This window comes from Micromys minutus (assembly GCF_963924665.1).
Source record: "Micromys minutus genome assembly, chromosome: 2".
NCBI lineage: Eukaryota > Metazoa > Chordata > Mammalia > Rodentia > Muridae > Micromys > Micromys minutus.
In genome coordinates, this window is record NC_137971.1 from 21,859,937 (window position 1) to 21,883,107 (window position 23,171).

Here is a 23,171-nt window from a genome sequence, read left to right on the forward strand (position 1 = left end):
ACAGCCTGTACTCTCAGCTAATATTTTTATTGTTATAAATTTTATGATTAAAATAAATTCAAATAAGGGGCTAATTACCAGGATGTGCACTAAGTCATAAGAAATAAGCTTACTGTACTTAATCTTTCCATGAGAAAGGAAGAGAATTAGTTTCCTATTTCACTTTTCAATACATAAGTGTTTACTAAAGAGAACCTAGTTACCTGAAGTGATGACTTGGTCACACTGCAAACTTCATGTTTGTTTCACTGTCAGAAAGTCTTACCACGATCAAGACAACATTCTCAGTTACCGAGCGAGCTACCAACCCATTCTAAGGCCAACATTATCAGCAACAAGAAAATTTAGAAATAAAACAAAATTTCAAATAACCATCAGTCAGTGCTTTTTAAATCTACAAGAAAACCATTTTCTTTTAACTTGTCCCACTGAAAACATTAGAAACCTGTCTTATTTAAAGATACTAAGTCATATAAAATCTAATATATTCTAAGGTAAATATTAAAACCTAAAATTATGCCTTAAACTCTTTTGGGGAGTAGTACTACGGTTTAAACTCAGGACTTTGCAAATGCCAAGTAAGTGCCCTATCACTAAACTATACAACACACCACCACCCTTTTCTGTTTTTTATCTCTTTCTCTTTCAGTCCAGTAGGAAAAGAACCCGCAGCCTTGGTAGGTAAGCCCTCTTCCAGAGGAGTTTTGCTGTTTTTGTTGTTTTGGTTTTTTTTGATGTTACTGCTGTTTTGAGACAGGTTCTCACTGTGTCAACCAGACTGACCTGGAACACATAAAGATCTGCCTGTCTCTGCCTCCTGAATGCTGGGATTAGAGGCGTGGGCCACATGCCAAACTTCTATCTTATTTATCTTGGACCTGGATCTACATTTCCCATGCTGGCTTCAAACTCACTCTGTAACCTCTACAGGTCTTCAATTAGTAATCCTTCTATTTCAGCCTCCATAACTTGATTTATAGGCCTAATCCACTATGCCAAGGTCATTCAGTTCTATTTCTTTAAGTTTTTAAAAATGAGTCCATATTTGAATGAAATTCAGAGGAAAACTTGTGGGACCTGGTTCTCTCTGTGTGGGACCAAGACATGGAAATTATCATGCTTCATAGAAAGCACCTTTTATTAGATAAGCCACCTCACCAACCCTCTAAAAGCTATTTGTTTTTTTAATGTGCTTTTTATGTGTACTGAGTGTTTTGCCTGTACAAGTGTATGTACACCTTATGTGTGCAGTGCTTGTGGAAGACAGAAGAGAGCATCAGATGCTCTAGAACTGAAGTTAAGCTCTTGTCAGCTGCCATTTAGGTGCTGGCTACCAAGCCCAGGTTCTCTGAAAAAAACAAGGGTTCTTTATTGTTAATCCATCTATCTCTCCAGCCCCAACTTTTCTGTTTTTAAGAGTAAAAGAAGCATGCTTGTATGACTCCCATGAGCAGCTTACACCTACGTCTCTTTCTTTCTTAGCACCTTCCTCTTAACCCTGTTTAAAATCTACATGAAAATGTCTTAATAATCTCGATTATACTTTTAAAATGTTCATTACGTGGTACTTTCTATTTTATTTTATTTGGTTTGTTTTTTGAGACAATTTCTCTCTGTAGCCTTGGCTGGAACTCATTCTGTAACCAGGCTGACCTGGAACTTACAGTGATCCACCTGCCTCTGTGTCTCCAGTGCTGGATTAAAGGTGTGCACCACGACTGCACAGCATATGGTACTTAAAAAAAAATTAGTGACAATTTTTCACTATGTCGCCCCTTCCTAGCATGGAACTCACTGTGTAGACAAAGCACACTTCCAGCTCACAGACCCTCAAGCCTCTGCCTTTGGTGAAAAACCTACTTTGAAAGATCACAAATAACTGTAGTGTCTACAGTTGATATCACTTTAGTGATTAAAAATAGACATATGGGTTTTTATATTTTTATTCAATTTCATATTAATGTTGATTACAGCAATAAAGATCTTAGTCAAACAGTTTTTGAACCCAATCCTATGTAGATTCTTCTAGTAGATTCCTTCCAGTAGATACTTGGAACTCAAACAGATGAATGGTAATTTCTTTTTTAACTAAAATCTGTTTATTGTTATGGGAGAGCCTGAGCCCTAGGCATGAGTGGCCAGCGTGCCCCCTCCCACCTCCCATGGACTCCATGGTCAACCACAGTCATCTGGCTTTTGATGCAAGTGCTCTTACTTGAAAAGCTACCTCACTGGCCCTAAAAGATTTCAAGTTTCAGATATTTTAGAAGTATTTCTAAATCATTTTCAGTCATACCCTGTAACTATTTCATTTCACTTTAATGTTTTAAACTCTGAGAATAAAAATATGTGCTTTGATACTGCTGTAACATGCATGTTAATTTGGCTAGCACAGAGAAAAATCATTAAATGTTATGCTACAGCCAAACGGTACTGACAGGAAGATCAAGAATAGTTTGGGTGGTGAACATTTAAAGTTTATATTATTGCTTGTATTTTTCAGTAAATATTAAATGTGTACTTAAAAAATATCAGTAACTGGGCTGGAGAGATGGCTCAGTTAAGAGCACTGACTACTCTTCAAGAGGTCCTGACTTCAATTTTCAGTAAACACATGGTGGTTCACAATCACCTATTTGTAATGGGATCTGATGCCCTCTTCTGGTGTGTCTGAAGATAGTTACCATGTAGGCAAATACATAAATAAATCTTAAAAAAAAAAAAAAAAACAGTAACAATATATTCTTTACTCCCTTCTATTAGAGATCAAAGTCTCCTGTGGTGTTAGGTTAACTGACTGTCTGTCTAATATTAACACTATCACTCAGGCTGATTGGTACATATTTTATAAAAAAAATTCGAAGACAATTTTATGTAGCCTTTCAACTATGTAGCACAGAATAACACTGAATTCCTAATGTTCTTGTTTCTGAGTCTTGTGTGCTGAGATTACAGCCATAAGATTATAGGCATGTGTCCTGTCCACTTTTTAAAATGTATTTTATTTATATTATCCTATTTAAACTTTTTCTTTAACTCATCAAATGACTTACATCTTACTACATGGCAAAGTCTTAAGAGACTTAAGAAAATAAGATAATTCACTTCAAGTCTCTTTCTTTTTCTAAACCTTATCATTATTATCCCTAGTATTACTGGGTTTTCTAACACAAATTCTTTAACCACTGTAGCCTAGTCTGGACTACAACTCATGATGCAGCCCAGCTGGACTTTAAACTGCTGCAGAGCTGCCGGAGCCTTCCAAGTGCTATGACCACAGACTGAGTCATCATGTCTAGATAAACTTTAAAAGTAAAATCTAAACAACATACACAACAGGGCTGGAGAAACTGCTCTTCCAGAGGTCCTGAGTTCAATTCCCAGCAACCACATGGTGGCTCACAACCATCTGTAATGGGATCTGATGCTCTCTTCTAGTGGGTCTGAAGACAGAGACAGTGTACTCACATACATAAAATAATCTTTTTAAAAAAATACACAACAAAACTGCTTAGTGAAACCCATTTATTTTGTTAAGTTAAAAAATAAGGGAAAAAAACAAACTCTAAAAGAACTGGTTTGGATAAACATTTAGCAGAAAAAGAAAATGAAGTTCCCTCTGTACACTGCTCATTGTTTAAGCACAGAGAAGCTGTCCCTCAGGCATTAGAGGGTCTCCTCTGGTACTTACTGCACAGACTCACTAGCTTTACATCTACATTTGTAGTATTTGGATACTGTTGACTGCTGAAAACTAAAGGGAAAAAAGCCCACAAATCCTATATCTATATACACATATATACATATATATGATTTTTAAAAACATATTAACTATTACAAAGTTTGGGAGGGCATGAGGCATGCTCTGAAAGTGAAAGATACAGTAGTATTTTTTTAAATGGCAACTCTACTAATATGATTAATAAAACTTTGGAGATGATAATTTGTATGTGTGGGAATAACTGAATATAGAATACAAACCAGGAGTGATATTTAGTTCATTTCCTACAGCTAGACTCCAAACTTTCCCACGAACACTAGGGGGCAATCCCTGCCACCACAATTCTCGAACTCTTCTTGTACTACGCCTAGAATTAAAGGAGGAGAAAAGGAAAAAGTTACTTTTTATACCAAAAATACTAGATGCGTGATGGCTTACCTATGGCCAAGTGATCAGATGATCTTTAAGAATTTCAAGTGTTACGTATGTAAGACATTCTTTCCTTTGAGTTCATGCCTATGGACCATGAAAGCCCTCAAAAATGGGCTAAGGGAAATTAAAGAAACAGCCTGACAGATGTTACTTATACTAAAGATACCACCAGAAAATCAGATCCACATGGACAATTATAGAAAACAAAAAAGACATAAATATTCTACCAATTCAGCACCAAAAACTAAAATCACAAAGAACCTACTATGAGTAATGCCTGGGTAAGGCCCTAACCTTTAAGGAACAGTAGTTCACTGAAAGAGTATAGGCTTTAGAATCAGACCTAGATTCAAATCTAGTTCAACCACTCATTGTATAACCTTGAGCAAATCTCTTAGCCTCTCCAACCTTGAGCTGGATAACCTTGAGTAAGATAAATGTGATAAAAATATAAATGACTTATAGAAGTACTAAGACCCAAATATAAATGTTATATTTATATTTATTATATACTTAATGTAGACAAGGTAACATCATAGTTTCTTATATGCAGGGAATAAACTCTAAAGCCACAAATAGAACCAAACTATAGATTTCCTTACACAAATATATCTATGAATTAAAAATCAATTTGTAATTTAGAATAAGAGATGAGCAATAGCTAACAATAAAAACAGAATTAAAAGGATATACTATAAGTGTTATGTAAATATCCCACCTCTTGCTCATTCACTCACTCACTCAAAATAGGGTTCTTCTACTAGTTTTTCTGCTTAATGGAAGAACTTTCCCACTTCTCTTTGACAAAGCTGACCACCAGCATCCCTACTTTTACAGGTAAAGGAAGATTTACTTAACAGAAGCTCTGCAACATATGACAGCAGCTCTGGTAAGTCAAGTGCCACTGAGTGAGTAAGGGCAGGCCGTGTGCACCACATGGCGAGGTAGGACAGAGGATGATTTATGGCCAGGACAAACAAGCAGCACAGACTTCACTGGGCTTCTAAGAGGGACACAATTTAAAGTTGTTCATTTCTACAAGTTTTTATTTATATTCAATTAGCTAATTTTCCATTTTTAGACTACAGACAACTGAAACTTCATGTAGCAAGACTGGAAAACAGGGACTACTGTGTCTGTCACATTTCTAATATTTAACAAATTGTCAATGTATTTCTACCATACATTGGAGAAGTTATCCTTCAACCTTTTGCCCAGAGGGAAGATAAAACATATGTAAAAATATTGTCAAAAAAGAAGAGACCAAAAAGAGGGAGGGCAAGAAGAATATTAGCCTCAAGGCACCAAGGACTCTTACAGGAAAAAGAACATATTTCACATGGTTTCTTAGTTAAGAAAACAGCATTTAAAATACTTTTTATTGCTTTTTACTTTCTTTTCTTTCTTTCATTCTTTCATTCATTCTTCCTTTCTTTCTTTCTTCCTTTCTTCCTGTGTATCTATTTATTTGTAGATACTGTCTCTCTATGTAGTTCTGGCTAATCTGGAACTCTCTATATTATCCAGGCTGGTATTGAATTCCTCCTGTCTCAGCTTCTGGATTTCTGGGATTACAGGCATTCAACCATATTCAAGTTTAGAAACTTGTAACATCTGATAAATGAACCTTATATTTCTACATAATGAGTTCTTCCAAAAATGAATGCTTTTCTATTAGTGTTATATTAGAATTAAGAAAATGGTAATTTAGAAGAGTAAAGGTTTCCTGAGTCATTCATGGGTTTCAGAGAGCAGGTAAGATGTTGACAGAGCAGAGGATGGTCAGTAAGAAAAGTATGTGTTAGAGACAGGAGCTCATGAACGTGTACAGAAAAACATGGGTTTGGGGCAATGGTTAATAGCATAATTTAGCTACAGCATAAGATACATGCTGAGAAGTGATAACATAGACTTGGGAAAGATGAAATATCTGGAGACACTGGACTGGAAAAATCTGCTTACTTACATTACTTCCCAATTGGGCAGTATCTCATTGATCCAAGTTACCATTGCACTTGCAATGCTTTCCTCCTGCTTAAATCGCTCTTTCATTATTCTTTTTCTTTTATGTGCTTCTTTAATTTCTGTTTTAAACAAGTAAGAATCATTTTAATACAAATGAGCTAAACCAAAATCCCTTCCTTTTGTACGTCAAGTCTATAAGAAAGGCTTCAAGAAGGGTCTTCTGATCATAAAGAGAAAAAAAAGGGAAGAAAAATTTAAAAAAACAAAACAAAACCTGTCTAACATCATTTTAAAGTATCTTCTATCTTATAAAAAGTAATGGGATAAAGGGCAAAAAATCAATTTTAAGAAAATGGCCAGTAAATTGCTATGTTGCTTTCTTTCTTTCTGGTGGTTTTGTTTTTTGCTTTGTTTAAATCAAGAGAAGGTTCTGTAAGACTGCTTATGCCAACTGGCTGTTCTACATCTTTCTTTTTCTTCTTTTCTCTTTTATATCCTTTATTTTTTGACACAGGGTCTCAAGTATCCCAGGCTGGCTTCAAACTTGTTATGATGCTAGAACAACCCTAAACTCCTGACAGCCCTGCTTCCACCTCCCAAGTGCTGGGATTAAGGTGTGTGTCACCACCCCTGGTTTATGTAACACTAAGGCTCTACACCAGGACTTTGCCTACACTAGGCAGGCACTCTCCCAGTCTGTAAGATAAGGCAGGGTCTCTTCTGGGATAGCCTGGAATTCACACGTACTTCACCTACCACTGCCTCCCAGGGATGGGAGGGCAGGTGTGCACCACCATGCCTGGCTGTTTAGTTAACACATTTCTATTTCCTTCATCTACAAAATGAAACATGTTGATGAATTAATTACATTAAAAAAGTACAAGCAACTAACCAAGAGCCTCTTTTCATACAATGTACTATTATTCTCAACATAAACAAATGCTATTTAAAATGATTTTGCCAATGACACTATTACTATATAAACACCTTTTAACATAATGTTTTATGAATTAGGACAAAATAAAAATTTCTCAACAAACAAAAATGACATACCTCTGAATTTAGAGGTCACAACTTTGAAAAAAAGGCTGCCACAAAAAAAAAAAGTGGGATATTTATCAAAAGTTATAAGATCAGGTGATGGTGACACACATCTTTAATTTCAGTATTGGAGAGGCGGAAGCAGATTGATCTCTGTGAGTTTGAGGCCAGCCTGGTCTACAGAGTGGGTTCTAGGATAGCCAGGGCAACACAGAGAAACCCTGTTTAAAAAACAAACAAACAAACAAAACAAACAAAAAGTTATAAAAAAAATTTTAGAACCAGCAAGAACCTATAGAATAGCTAGCCAAACTTTGTATTTCATGAATGCCTCTGAAATTGACTCAAGGGGTAAACAAGAAGCCAAAGCAATGGCTGCATATTTATGTTTTATGTATCCAGATTGTATATGAAATGTCTTTAAGAAAAAAATGTTAAACAAGAGGTGCAAATACTTCCAGTTTTACAGATACACGGAAGCACAGTGGGCCTATTCAGAGTATCACAATCAGAAATTACGTAACATTGGATTAAGCCTAAAACACTGGGATTTCCAATTTATTATTTATTATTTCTATTATACCACATGCCATCTATTTCTCAATAAATATTAGCCAAATAATAAAACAGTAATTAAAAGCTTGCTGACTGTGTTAAAAATATTTTTGCTTTGTTTTCAAAATAGGTTTGGTTGATTTTTTTTTCCCCCAAAACCTGTGTAGCCGTAGCTATTCTAGAACTCACTCTGTAGACCATGCTGGTCTTGAACTCAAAAAGTATTTTTAATTCTATGCATTAAAATAAACTCAGCCAGTGTTCAAGTAGGAATATTAGAAGGCTTATATACCTTATGTTTACTGTAGTAACATTAAAAACACAACTTTACTTAGAAAACAGCAGCATAAAGCAGAACCATATGTTATTATAATATACTTCATTCACTTGCGTCAAAGACAAATCAGTTAATAAATTGTTTTAAAATATATACAAAATAAATATTTCAAAAATATATTGGAAATACATAATTTATCCTAAACTAATAATGGTCAACACATATTCTCTATACTGTTAAAGTAAACATGCATATATATTTGCAGAGAGGACAGGAAAAAGAGAGTGAATAAAAATATGATGTGCTAATGAGAGTACTTATTTATGAACTAACTATATGACAGCACTGAGATTTTAGAGACCTCACTAATTATAAAACCAAACTTTAGCTTCAAACTATATTTTCACAGTAAACTAGAAAACGCAAGTAATACCAGAAGAGTAATTCCCATTACATGAAAATTAGTAAATGTAAAAGATCTAAAGTCTAAACACTAAAAATAAAGTAACAGGAATAAGGCTCATGAATAACACCTTTACAATCCTCTTTAATGAGACAAAGAAAAAGAAAAAGCAGGTCTGGGCACAGTGGCTCACACCTACAGTCCCAGAACCAGAAAGGCCGAGTCCAGTCCTGAGACTTATGATGAGCTCAAGGCCAGAATGGCTTCATAGTGAGACTGTCGTAAAACATTAAATCAACAGCAAACCCCAAAATAAAGCTACACTATAAGAAATGCTAGAGAAAATTAAGTACACACTGGAGCCCACACACACCGCGTCTCTTGGCTTCAGCCACCATCTCGTCATACTCCTGCCGGTGACGCAGAGCTTCCTCCACAGACTTCGCAGGGAGGTTCCTGTTGTACAAAAAAATCACAAATGTAAACAAGTCTCATATTTACTACCTTTTTGGAACCAGTTACAAAAAAAAAATGTTGCTAAACTAAAGTTACTTTCAGAGAAACGTGATTGAGCAGACATGGTGGCTCAGACTTTAATCCCAGCACTCAAGGAGAGGCCCGCCTTGTCTCTCCTGTTCAGCAACACAGAAAAGACAAATGAAGCTTAAGAACAACTATGCATTTCAAAACAAACTCGGAATTTGGGTTTCTGATATTTTTTGTATGTATATACATATATAGTTTATGTCTATACATTTAAGCATATATTTATTGTATTACATATATATGTATGTATGCATGTGTATATGAGTTTATGTGTTCATGTTCAGTGTGTGCAGGCACTTGCAGAGCCAGAAGGTTCTGGATCCCCCGAGGCTGGAGTTAAGGATGGAGAATAAGCAGCGTGTGTGGGTGCTAGGAAGTGACTTAGGTCCTCTGAACAGTACTTGATCACTGATCTCTCAGCCCCATATTTATTTTTAAAAGGTTTGTATTGTGTGCGTGTCTGTGTGTGTGTGTATGTGTGTATGTATGTGTGTGTGTATGTGTGTGTGTGTATGTGTGTGTATGTGTGTGTGTGTGTGTATGTGTGTGGGTGTGGGTGTGTTAAGTGAAGGGTTTGGTGAGAGGCCTGCATATGGAAGTCAAAGAGCATTGTGTAGGAGCTGCTTCTTGACTTCTATATAGTCCCAGACACAGAACTGTGGTTCTCAACCTTAAAGGTTTTACCCAGAGCCTAAACTCTTTTGACATACAACTAAAAAACTATATACATTTTAAAATAGCTTGAAAAGAAGCAAAGGGTAGTGACTCTTGATTATATTCCTAGCACTTGGGAGGCTGAAGCAGAAAGACTGTTGTGAATCTGAGGCTAGTCTGGGCTATAGTGAGTACATGGCCAACCTGTATTATAGCTAGAATCCCTGGCTCTAAAAAAAGAGAAAAAGAAAAAAAAGTTTATGGCATGGGAGCCAAACACAGTGGTGCATGCCCTACATCTCAGCACTAGGGAGGTAGAGGCAGGCAGATAGATCTCTGTGAATGTGACATCAACCAGAGCTACACAGAGACCCTGCCTTGGAAACAAAACAAAACAGAACAAAACATAAAAAAACAAACAAATAAATAACAGACTGGAGAAACGGCTCAGCAGTTTGAAACAGTGGCTGCTCTTACAGAAGACTGGAAATCGAATTCCAGAACCTATACAGTGGCTCATCTATAAATACAGTTCCTGGGGATCCAGTACCTTTTTCTGGCCCTCAAGGGTACCTGCACACACTTAGTGAACATATAAACATGCAGGTAAACATTCACACACATAAATACATCTTTAAGTCTTAAAAAAAGAATAGAATGGTTTAATGATTTTTGAAAAATATGTAATTCATATTATATAACAAGCAAAATACATACAAAATTTTCTCAGAACTTGTATATACACAATACTGAATTTATATCTCACCTTATAAAATCCTATTTTTTAATTTTAATTATTATGTACTAGTTCATTGTCATTACAATTTCTTTTTTATTTGTTTTTGCTTATTTTATTTTTTCATGACAGGGTTTCTCTGTGCAGCCCTGGCAGTCCTGGAACTCACTTTGTAGACCAGGCTAGCCTCCAACTCAGAGATCTACCCAGCTAAACATTATACTTTCTCATACCAAGTTCCTTTTGCACAGGGTCTGCCTCACACGCTCCTCTTGCCTCAACATCCTGAGCACTAAGATTGAACTCATGTCACCATGTTTGACGTTGTATCAAATTCTTCTTTTGTTCAATCTGATTTTTAATTGTCTGTGATGTATATAACGTTTCCATTTAACTTCATTTTTTTCCATTTTTATTGGAAATTCTCTGAATTTACATTTCAAATGTTATACCCTTCCCCCCAAATCCCTCCCTCCTCCCCCTCAACTTGCTTCCATGAAGGTGCTCCGTCTCCCAATCATCCTCTCCACCTCATTGCCTTGGCTGGTTGATGATGTTGTTTTTCCCATGAGGTTGCAAACCTTTTGTGTCCTTTAGTCCTTTCTCATTGGGGTCCCAGTGTTCAGTCTGATGGTTAGCTGCAAGCATCCTCATCTGTATCTGTATGACTCTGGCAGAGGTTCTGAGGAGACATCCATATCTGGCTCCTGTCACTTGGCATCAGCAATGGTGTTTAAGGTTGGTGGCTGTATATGCGGTGGTTCTCCAAGTGAGGCAGTCTCTATGGCTCTTTGCTTCAATCCCTGCTTCTTTATTTGACCTTGTACTTCCTCCCCAGTTTTGTTCTCCACTCAAGAAGAAGTGAGGCCCCCACATTCTGTTCTTCCTTCTTTTTGAGCATCATAAGTTCTGTGGATGGTTTCTCGGGTATTCCAAGCTTCTTGGGCTAGAATCTACTTATCAGTGAGTACATACTATGAGTGCTCTTTCGTGATGGGGTTACATCACTCAGGATGATAGCTTCAAGTTCCATCCATTTACCTAAGAATTTAATGAACTCGCTTTTAATGGCTGAGTAGTATTCCATTGTGCATATGTACCACACTTTCTGTATCCATTCATCTGTCAAAAGACATCTAGGTTCTTTCCAGATTCTGGCTATTATACAAAAGGCTGCTATGAACATGGCGGAGCATGTGTCTTTGTTAGATGGATCTACTTTAGGGTATATGCCTAGGAGTGGTATAGCTGGGTCCTCAGGTAGTAGTATGTTCTGAGGAACCGCCAGACTGATTTCTAGAGTGGTTGTACCAGTTTACAACCCCACCGACAGTGGAAGAGTGTTCCTCTTTCTCCACATCCTCACCAGCATGTGCTGTCACCTACATTTTTTATCTTAGCCATTCTGACTGGTGTGAGGTGGATTCTCAGGGTTGTTTTGATTTGCATTTCCCTGATGACTAATGATGTTGAGCAATTCCTTAGGTGCTTCTCAGGCATTTCTCAGTTGAGAACTCTTTGTTTAGCCCTGCACTCCATTTTTAATAGGATTGTTTGATTCTCTAGAGTCTTAACTTCTTGAGTTCTTTGTATATATTGGAAAAGACCAATTGTAATTGGTAAAGATCCTTTCCCAATCTGTTGGTTGCCATTTTGTCTTTTTGACAGTGTCCTCGGGCTTACAGAAGCTTTGCAATTTCGTGAGGTGCCATTTATCTACTCTCCATATTAGAGCATAAGTCACTGGTGTTCTGTTCAAAAAATTATTCACTGTACCTATGTGCTCTAAGCTCTTCCCGACTTTCTGTTCTATTAGTTTCAGTGTACCTGGTTTTATGTGGAGGTCTTTGATCTACTTGCACTTGAGCTTTGTACAAAGAAATAAGAAGGGACCGATTTGCATTCTTCTGCATGCTGACTGCCAGTTGAACCAGCACTATTTGTTCAAGAGGCTGTCCTTTTTCCATTGAATGTTTTTAGCTCCTTTCTCAAAGATCAAGTGACCATAGGTGTGTGGGTTCATTTCTGAGTCTTCGATTCTATTCCATCGGTCTACCTGTCTGTCTCTGTATCAATACCAGGCAGTTTTATCAAAATTGATCTGTAATACAGCTTAAGGTCAGGCATGGTGATTCCCCCAGAAGTTTTTGTTTTTGTTTTTGTTTTTTATTGTTGAGAATGGTTTTTGCTATCCAAGGTTTTTTGTTATTCCAAATGAATTTGTGCATTGCTTTTTCTAACTTGATGAAAAATTGAGTTGAAATTCTGATGAGGACTGCGTTGAATCTGTAGATTAACTTAGGCAAGATTACCATTTTTACTAGTTTGATCCTTAATCCATGTGCATGGGAGATCTTTCCATATTCTGAGGTCTTCTTCAATTTTCTTCTTCAGAGACTTGAGGTTCTTGTTTTACAGATCCTTCACTTACTTGGTTAGGGTCACACCAAGGTATTTTATATTCTTTGTGACTGTTGTGAAGGGTGTCAATTCTCTAATTTCTTTCTCAGTCTGTTTGTCCTTTGAGTAGAGGAAAGCTACTGATTTGTTTGAGTTAATATTATATCCAGCCACTTTGCTGTAGATGTTTATTAGCTGTAAAAGTTCTCTGGTGGAACTTTTGGGGTCACATAAGTATACTATCATAATATCTGCAAATAGTGATATTTTGACTTCTTTGTTTCCAATTTGTACCCCCTTTGACCTCTTTTTGTTGTCTTATTACTCTGGCTAGTGTTTCCAGTATATTGAATAGGCAAGGAAAGAGTAGACAGGCTTGTCTAGATTCCGATTTTAGTGGGATTGCTTCAAGTTTCTCTCCATTTAGCCTGATGTTGGCTACGGGTTTGTGGTATATTGCTTTTACTATGTTTAGGTGTGAGACTTAAATACCTGACCTTTCCAAGACTTTCAACATGAAGGGATGTTGCATTTTGTCTAATGCTTTCTCAGCATCTAGAGAGATATCCATGTGGTTATTTTCTTTGAGTTTGTTTATATAGTTGATGACATTGATGGATTTCTGTATATTGAACCATCCCTGCATCCCTGAGATGAAGCCTATTTGATCATGGCAAATGATTGCTTTGATATGTTCTTGGATTCAGTTTTGCAAGAATTCTATTGAGTATTTTTGCATCAATGTTCATGAAGGAAATTGGTCTAAAGTTCTCTTTCTTCGTAGGGTCTTTGTGTGGGTTAGAAACGAGATTAATCAAGACTTCAAAGAATGAGTTGGGTAGTATTCCCTCTGTTTATATTTTGTTGAATAGTTTGGAGAGTATTGGTATTAGGTCTTCTATGAAGTTCTGATAGAATTCTGCACTAAACCCATCAGGTCCTAGGGTTTTTTTTTTTTTTTGCTTGTTTTTTTTGTTTGTTTGTTTGTTTGTTTGTTTTGGGACTGCTTCTATTTCTTTGGGGGTGATGGGACTGTTTAGATGGTTTATCTCATCCTTATTTAACTTTGCTACCTGCTATCTGTCTAGAAAATTGTCCATTTCCTCTAAATTTTCCAGTTTTGTTGAATATAAGCTTTTGTAGTAGGATCTGATGATTTCCTGAATGTCCTCAGTTTCTATTTTTCTGACTCCCCTGTCATTTCTGATTTTGTCAATTTTGATACTCTCTCTGCACCCTCTGCTTAGACTGCCTAAGGGTTTATCAATCTTGTTGATTTTCTCAAAGAACCAGCTCTTAGTTTTGTTGATTCTTTATATAATTCTTTTTGTTTCTATTTGGTTGACTTCAGCTCTGAGTTTGATTATTTTCTTCCACCTACTCCTCTTGGGTGTATCTGCTTCTTTTTGCACTAGAGCTTTCAGTTGTGCTGTCAAGTTGTTAGTGTATGCTCTCTCTAGTTTCTTTTTGGCGATGTTCAGTGCTTAGTTTTCCTCTCAGCACTGTTTTCATATGTTGTGTCTTAATTTTTGTTTAATACTAAAAAGTCTTTGATTTTTTTATTTCTTCCTGGACCAAGCTATCATTGAGTAGAGCATTGTTTAGCTTCCACGTATATGTGAGCTTTTTGTTGTTTTTGTTATTATTGAAGACCACCCTTAGTCCATGGAGATCTGATGGAATCCATGGGATTATTTCGATCTTCTTGTATCTGTTGAGGCCTGTTTTGTGACCAACTATATGGTTAGTTTTGGAGAAGGTGCCATGAGGTTTTGACAAGAAGGTATATTCTTTTGTTTTAGAATAAAATGTTCTGTAGATGTCTGTTAAATCCATTTGGCTCATAACTTCTGCTAGTGTGACTGTGTCTCTGTTCAGTTTCTGCATCCAGGATCTGTCCATTGATGAGAGTGAGGTGTTGAAGTCTCCCATTATTATTGTGTGTGGTGTAATATATGCTCTGAGCTTTAGTAGAGTTTCTTTTATGAATGTGGGTGCTCTTGTGTTTGGAGCACAGATGTTAAGGATTGAGAGTTCATCTTGATAAAATTTTCCTTTGATGAGTAAAAAGTGTCCTTCCTTGTCTTTTTTGATGACTTTTGGTTGAAAATTTATTTTATTCAATATTAGGATGGCTACTCCAGCTTGTTTTCTTGGGACCTTTAGCTTGGAAAGTTTTTTCCCAACCTTTTACTCTGAGATAGTACCTGTCTTTATTGCTGAAATGAGTTTTCTATATGCAGCAAAATGCTAGATTCTGTTTATGTATCCAGTCTGATAGTCTGTCTTTTTATTGAAGAATTGAGTCCATTGATGTTAAGGGATATTAATGAATAGTGATTGTTGTATCCTGCTATTTTTGTTGTTAGAGATAGAGTTATATTTCTGTGCTTTCCTTCTTTGGTGTTTGTTTCAAGAGGATTAGTTTCTTGATTTTCCTAGGGTGAAGCTTCCCTCTTTGTGGTGGAGTTTTCCATCTATTATCCTTTGTAGCGCTAAATTTGTGGACAGATATTGTGTAAATTTGTTTTTGTCCTGAAATAGCTTGGTTTCTCCATCTATGGTGATTGAGAGATTTGCTGGATAGAGTAACCTGGGCTGGAACTTGTGTTCCCTTAGGGTCTGTATGATGTTGGTCCAGAATCTTCCAGCTTTCATAGTCTCTGTTGAAATTCTGATCGGTCTGCCTTTATGTTACCTGTCATTTTTCTCTTACTGTTCTTAGTACTCTCTTTGTTTTGAGCATTTGTTGTTTTGACTATTATGTGTTAGAATTTCTTTTCTCGTCCAATCTATTTGGGATTCTGTAGGTTTCTTGTACGTTCATGATCATCTCATTCTTGAGGGCAGGGAAGTTTTCTTCTATGATTTTGTTGAAGATATTTAGTTGATATTCTTCACCCTCTTCTACACCTACTACCCTTAGGTTTGGTCTTCTCATTGTGTACTGGATTTCCTGGACATTTTTAGATAGGAGCTTTTTGATTTTTGCATCCTCTGACTTTTGTGTCAATATTTCTATGGTATCTTCTGCTCCTGAGATTCTCTCTCCCATCTCTTGTATTTTGTTGGTGATGCTAGCATCTATAACTCCCAATGTCTTTCCCAGGTTTACCGACTTCAGGGTTATCTCCTTTTGTGATTGTTTTCATTGTTTCTATTTCTGTTTTCAGTTCCTTCACCTGGTTGTTTGTGCTTTCCTGTAGCTCTTTAAGTGATTTTTGTGTTTCCTCTTTAAGGGCTTCTATTTCTTTATGAGGTTTTTGCCTCTTGCCATCTTGTTATAGGTGATGCTAGGTGATCTTGTAGTCTCATATTAGAGCTTGTCTCTCTTGTGGAACTGTGGGCCAGTGGTTTCTAGAGGGAGATTGTTCCGCAGTGTTCATCACTCTGGGTAGGCTGAGTCTTGATGGCAGACTCCAGTCCTGATGCAGCTGGACTGGGTCTGGACTTGGGCCAGAAGTGTGCACTCCCAGGCAGCACTACCTCCTGTACTGAGAGAGTTCTGGGTGGCCTCTCCCTGTGTAGACAGTGGGCACAAGAAGTTGACTCACACTACCCCTCATCCCCTACTTAGAATGGAGAACCCTCCTGCCTCCATTTCTGAAAAGCATTCTCTCAATTCATATAGACATTTGGGTGGTTATTTTCAGTATGAAATTTTATACATAAAGTTAGCATAAGGAATTAATGTCAATTCTTTTGGCATCTATTTTCACTTCTCTTGAGTAACTACTGAGAAGAAAAGTTTTTGGTCTACCTTTGTGACAAACTATTAAATTGGTATCCTCTTATTAGAATTTTAAAAGAACATTCTCTGGAGATCCAGGGACACAGGCCTGATGAGACTGCACAGTTAGTAGCCTGGAAGCAGAGAGGTATATGCCGAGCACTTGGAAAGTGCGCCCCCCCCCAACCTGATTGGTTCAGGGGAGCAGGAACCCTGCCATAGGGTCTCAGTTTCCACCCTGCGGGCCTGTGTGTGCAAAACAGGTGCTCAGGCCATCTGCCACCAGAGACCAGCTGATATCCAGGGACACAGGCCTGGTGAGACTGCACTGCGAGTAGCCTGGGTGCAGAAAGGTCTGGGTCAAGCTCCCAGACAGTGCCCCCGCATTGGTTCAAAGGAGCAGGAACTCTGCCTTAAGCACTTGGATTCCAAACAGAGGGCCCATGCATGCAGAACAAGCACTCAGGCCATCTGCCACCAGGAACAGCAAAGATTCAGGGACACAGGCAAGGTACATGGGAGAGATGGGAACCAATCACTGACAACAAGACCACTTATAATCACAGACAACAAGATGGCAAGAGAACTTACCGCAGGAAAACCAGGACAACTTGGCAACACCAGAACCCAGCTCTCTCATCACAGCAAACAGCAGAATGCCAAACACTCCAGAAAAAGAAGATTCAGACCCGAAATCATACCTCAAGATGATGATAGAGATCCTTAACCAAGAACAGAAGGAAAAGCATAAAGAAATAGAAGCTTTTAAAGAGGAAACAAGAAAAACACTCAAAGAAATAAAAGAACTGAAGGAAAACAGAACCAAAGTGATAAAGGAATTGAAGAAGGAATTTAAAATGAAAATGGAAACAATAAAAACACTAAAACAGACAACCCTGGAGGTAGAAATCATAAAAAAGAAATCAGGAGACACAGATGCAAGCATCTCCAACAGACTACAAGAGATGGAAGACAGAATCTCAGGGCCCGAAGACAACATGGAAAACATAGACAAAACAGTCAGAGAAGATGCAAAAGCCAAAAAGCTCCTAACTCAAAATGTCCATGAGATCCAGGATACAATGAGAAGACCAAACCTACGGATAATAGAATAGAAGAGGGTGAAGAATATCAACTAAGAGGCACAGTAAAAATCTTCAACAAAATAGTGAAAGAAAACTTTCCTACCCTTAAGAATGAGATGACCATGAGCATAAAACAAGCCTACAGAACTCCAAATAGATTGGACCAGAAAAGAAATTCCTCCCAACAAATAATAGTCAAAATGTCAAGTGCCCAAAGCAAAGAAAAAATATTAAAAGCAGTAAGAGAAAAAGGCCAGGTAACATATAAAGGCAGACCAATCAGAATCACACCTGATTTCTCAACAGAGATTATGAAAGCTAGAAGAGCCTAGACAGACATCATGAAGACCCAAAGAGAGCACAGGTGCCAGTCAAAGCTGCTATACCCAGCAAAACTCTCAATCTCCATAGACAGAGAGACTAAGATATTCCAAGACAAAACTAAATTTACACAATATCTGACAACAAACCCAGCACTACAACAAATTATAGGTGGAAAACCCAATACAAAGAGGGAAACTACATCCTAATAAAAACAAGAAAATACATAAGAAAGAAAATGAAAAGAAGAAAGACACACAGGCACAATTCTACCTCTAAAAGCAAAAATAGTAGGGAACAGCAACCACTATTCCTTAATATCTGTTAATATAAATGGACTCAATTCCCCAATAAAAAGATATAGGTTATCAGACTGGATACATAAAAAGAATCCACCATTTTGCTGCATACAGGAAACTCATCTCAAAGACAAAGACAGAAACTATCTCAGAGTAAAAGGTTGGGACAAAAACTTCCAAGCAAACTGTCCCAAAAAGCAGGCTGGAGTGGCAATTCTAATACCAAATAAAGTAGATTTTCAACGAAAAGTTACCAAAAAAGATAAGGAAGGACACTTTTTACTTATTACAGGGAAAATTTGTCAGGAGGAACTCTCAAGCCTCAACATACAAGCTCCAAATACAAGAGCACCCATATTCCTAAAAGAAACCCTACTAAAGCTCAAAAAATACATTGCACCCCACACAATAATAGTGGGAGACCTCAACACCCCACTATCATCAATGGACAGATCATGAAAACAGAAACTGAACAAGGACACAGTAAAACTAGCAGAGGTTATGAATAAATTGGAATTAATAGTCATCTACAGAACATTTCATCCTAAAACAAAGAATACACCTTCTTCTCCTCACCTCACAACACCTTCTCTAGAAATTGCCATATAATCAGTCACAAAACAAGCCTCAATAGAAAAAAACCACATGGTCATCTCACTAGATGCTGAGAAAGCATTTCAAAATTCAACACCCTTTCATGTTAAAAGTCTTGGAAAGAACAGGAATCCAAGGCCCATACCTAAACATAATAAAAGCAATATACAGAAAACCAATAGCCAACATCAAACTTAATGGTGGAAACCTTGAAGCAATTCCACTAAAATCAGGGACTAGACAGGGCTGCCCACTCTCCCCCTACATATTCAGCATAGTACTGGAAGTCCTGGCCACAGCAATTAGACAGCAAAATGAAATCAAAGGGATACAAATTGGAAAGAAAGAAGTAAAAATATTATTTGCAGATGACATGATAGTATACTTAAGTGACTTTCAAAATTCCACTGAAGAACTGTTACAGCTGATAAAATAAACTTCAGCAAAGTGGCTGGATATAAAATTAACTCAAACAAATCAGTAGCCTTCCTATACTCAAAGGACAAACATGCAGAGAAAGAAATTAGGGAAAAGGTACCCTTCACAATAGTCACAAATAATATGAAATACCTTGGTGTGACTCTAACTAAGCAAGTGAAGAACCTGTATGACAAGAACTTCAAATCTCTAAAGAAAGAAATTGAGGAAGATCTCAGAAAATGGAAAGAACTCCTATGCTCATGGATTAGAAGAATCAACATTTTAAAAATGGCCATCTTACCAAAAGCAATCTACAGATTCAATGCAATCCCCATCAAAATTCCAACCCAATTCTTCATTGAGTTGGACAGAGCAATGTGCAATTTCATGTGGAAAAACAAAAGACCTAGAATATCGAAATCCATCCTCAACAACAAGAAAACATCTGTGGTAATCACTATCCCTGACCTCAAGCTATATTACAAGGCAATTGTGTTAAAAACTGCATGGTACTGGTACAGAGATAGGCACGTGGATCAATGGAATAGAATAGAAGATCCAGAAATGAGCCCTCACATATATGGTCACTTGATTTTTGACAAAGGAGCTGTAAACATTCAATGGAAAAAGGACAGCCTCTTCAACAAATGGTGTTGGTCCAACTGGCACTCAGCATGAAGAAGAATGAAAATAGACCTTTTCTTATCTCCTTGTACAAAGCTCAAGTGAAAGTGGATCAAAGATCTCCACATTAAACCAGGTACACTGAAATTATTAGATGAGAAAGTAGGGAAAACCTTAGAACACATAGGCACAGGAGAAAATTTCCTTAACAGAACACCAATGGCTCGTGCTCTAAGCTCAAATATTGACAAATGGGACTTAATGAAATTGCAAAGTTTCTGTAAGGTTAAGGACACTGTTAGGAAAACAAAAGGGCAGCCAACAGATTGGGAAAAGATTTTTACCAACCCCATATTAGATAGAGGCCTAATATCCAAGGTATACAAAGAACTCAAGAAGTTAGACACCAAAGAATCAAACAACCCTTTTAAAAAATGGGGCAGGGCTAAACAAAAAGTTCTCAATTGAGGAATATCGAATGGCTGAGAAGCATCTAAGGAAGTGCTTGACATAATTAGCCATCAGGGAAATGCAAATCAAAACAACCCTGAGATTCTACCTCACACCAACCAGAATGGCTAAGATTAAATTCAGATGACAGCAGATGCTGGCGAGGATGTGGAGAAAGAGGAACACTTCTCCACTGTTGGTGGGGTTGTAAACTGGTACAACCACTCTGGAAATCAGTCTGGCGATTCCTCAGAAAATTGGACATTGACGACCCAGTTTTTCCACTTCTGGGCAAATACCCCAGAGAAGCTCCAACATACAACAAAGACACATGCACCACAATGTTCATAGCAGCCCTATTTATAATACCCAGAAGCTGGAAAGAATCTAGATGTCCTTCAGTAGATGAATAGATACAAAAATTGTGGTACATTTACACAATGGGGTACTACTAAGCTATCTGAAACAATGACTTTATGAAATCCTTAAGAAAATGGATACATCTAGACAATTATCATCCTGAGTGAAATAACCCAGTCACAAAAGGACATAATATGCAGTCACTGATAATTGGATACTAACCTCAGAAAGCTCTGAACACCCCCAGAAACAACTCACAGAATATACGAAGTTCAAGAAAAATAAAGGCCAAAAAAAAAAAAAAAAAAAAAAAAAAAAAAGAAAGAAAATGAAAAATCATTGTACCTAATCTTTACACACCAAAAAAAAACTTTGACTATTTTCAGGTTACATCTTGTTTTACATGTACGTTATGCTCATTGTAAGTAGTAAGATTTTAATACATACTATCAACCTATAAAAAAAGTTAAGTACTGACAAAAATGTATTTGTATACTTTTATGCAAAAATGCTTAAAATCTGTACATTTATCTTTTTTTTAAGTAAAGTTGTTCAATTTAAAAAATAAAAAGAACATTCTCCATACAAGTTTGACAGCTAATCTCCTCCCCCTCCTTTTTTTTTTTGCTTTATCAGGTCAATGGCTTTACAGAGTTTGTAATTAGATATTTATAGGGTTGGCAAGATGGCTCAGTGGGTAAAATGCTTGTCATGTCAGTCAGGCAACCTGAGTCCAAGCCCCAGAACCCATAGCAGAAGGAGAGAACTGAGTCCTGAATATTGACCTGTGAGCTCCATCTATCTCATGGCACGTGTACACCTGCACAAGAGTATATGCATGTACACAGAAAAATGGTAAGTACGGTGTGTTCTGATAAACACCCAATTTCCTTGTTCCAGCACCTGTTCTCCTTTCAAGTTAACAAGATTCTTCCAGTGTGTTGTAGCAAGAAGAAATCAAGTCTAAGACATCTGTTGAGGCCATAATGGAAAAGTTAACCCTCCTGTCTTATACAACCAGAATAGCCATGAAATAGCAGTTCTCAGGCAATGCATGGCCAGTAGTAAAGAACAGAGGAAACTTCCTGTGAGACTGACTGACGTTTCCGGGTCTCAGCCTTAAAGGGAGTGCATAAAATGAACCTGCCAATCCTCCAGTCTCTGAATTGAATAGACAGGACTGGGGACTCTAAGACAGCTAGAACAATCAGGAGGCTCCTACAGACATGTCCCTCACAACTCTTGGGTGAGCAATTAAATCATGACCAAGAAAAGAATCACCATAAAAGAACATCCAAACATTTCCAAAGTGCCAAGTTCTTAGAAAGATATTACCTCAGTATGAAAAACAATTAGCTCCAGACTAAAAGCTATTCAGAGTGCTCTGACAAACAGAAGATCAAAAAGTGTAAGCCATGGCTAGAAAAATGGCTTAGTGGTTAAGAATACTTCTTGCTCAAGTTCATGTCCTAGCATCTATGTCTAGCACCTCACAACTACCTGTAACTCCAGCTCCTGGGAATAGCACACTTTCTTCTGGAGTCTAGGGAAACCTACCCTCATTAGCACATACACAAATACAGACACACATGCATACACATAATTAAAAATTAAAGACTTTTAAAATTGGATATTTTATTAATTTACATTTCAAATGTTATCCCCCTTCCTGGTTTCCCCTCTGCAAACACGAATCCCCCTATCCCATTACCCCTTACCCTGCTTCTATGAGGGCGCTCACCCACCCATCCACCTACCCATTCCTGCCTCATCACCCTAACATTCCTCTCCACTGGGCTTTAAGACAACACAAGACCAAAGGCCTCCCTCCCATTGATGCCAGATAAGGCCCCTTCAGCTCCTTCAGTCCTTCCCCTAAGTCTTCCATTGGGGCCCGTGTGAGCAGCCTGATGGTTGGCTTCGAGCACCTGCATATGTATTAGTCAGGATTGGGCACAGCCTCTCAGAAGATAGATGCAACAAGCTCCTGTCAGCAAGCAATTCTTGGCATCAGCAATAGTATCTAGGTTTGGTGTCTGCATGTGAGATGGATCCCCAGGTGGGACAGTCTCTGGATGACCCTTCCTTCACCCTCCACTCCAATCTTTGTCCCTGTATTTCTTTTAAACAGGAGCAATTATAGATTAAAAATTTGGAGATGGGTGGGTGGCCCCATCCCTCTACTGGATATGGTCTCAACAGTTCTCCCTCCCCGTTGTGGGGTATTCCAGTTAATGTCATCCCCATGGGGTCCTGGGATGCTCTTGCTTTCCTGGCATCTGGAACTTTCTGGTTGCTACCCCCAGTTCCCCATCCCCCATTTCTACTCACCTCTGTTCAGTTTCCAGACCCTCTGTATATCTCCTTCATTTGCTCCAATCCTGATTCGGAACCCCCATCTTCTCTTCCTCCCAAGTCCCTCCCACCCTCTACTTCCCTTGATTATTTTGTTCCCCCTTCCAAGTTGGACTGAAACGTCCCCACTTTGGTCTTACTTCCTCTTGAGCCTCATGTAGTTCATGAATTGTATCATGGGTATTCCAAGCTCTTTGTCTAAT

General features: G+C 37.7%; 1 protein-coding gene across 2 annotated transcripts in view; it reads right to left on the reverse strand.

Annotated features, from left to right (window-relative positions):
- TBC1D12 (TBC1 domain family member 12) overlaps positions 1–23,171 on the reverse strand; it is an 82,374-nt gene that overhangs the window by 16,819 nt on the left and 42,384 nt on the right. Inside the window, exons 4-6 of one of the 2 annotated variants that reach the window (XM_080913584.1) lie at positions 8,768–8,850; positions 6,120–6,237; positions 3,982–4,088 (exon numbers count right to left, since the gene is read on the reverse strand). In XM_080913584.1, the coding sequence (XP_080769710.1) occupies positions 3,982–4,088; positions 6,120–6,237; positions 8,768–8,850 (308 nt within the window). The remainder of the gene's footprint in view (positions 1–3,981; positions 4,089–6,119; positions 6,238–8,767; positions 8,851–23,171) is intronic. The other variant, XM_080913585.1, reaches the window with a different exon arrangement.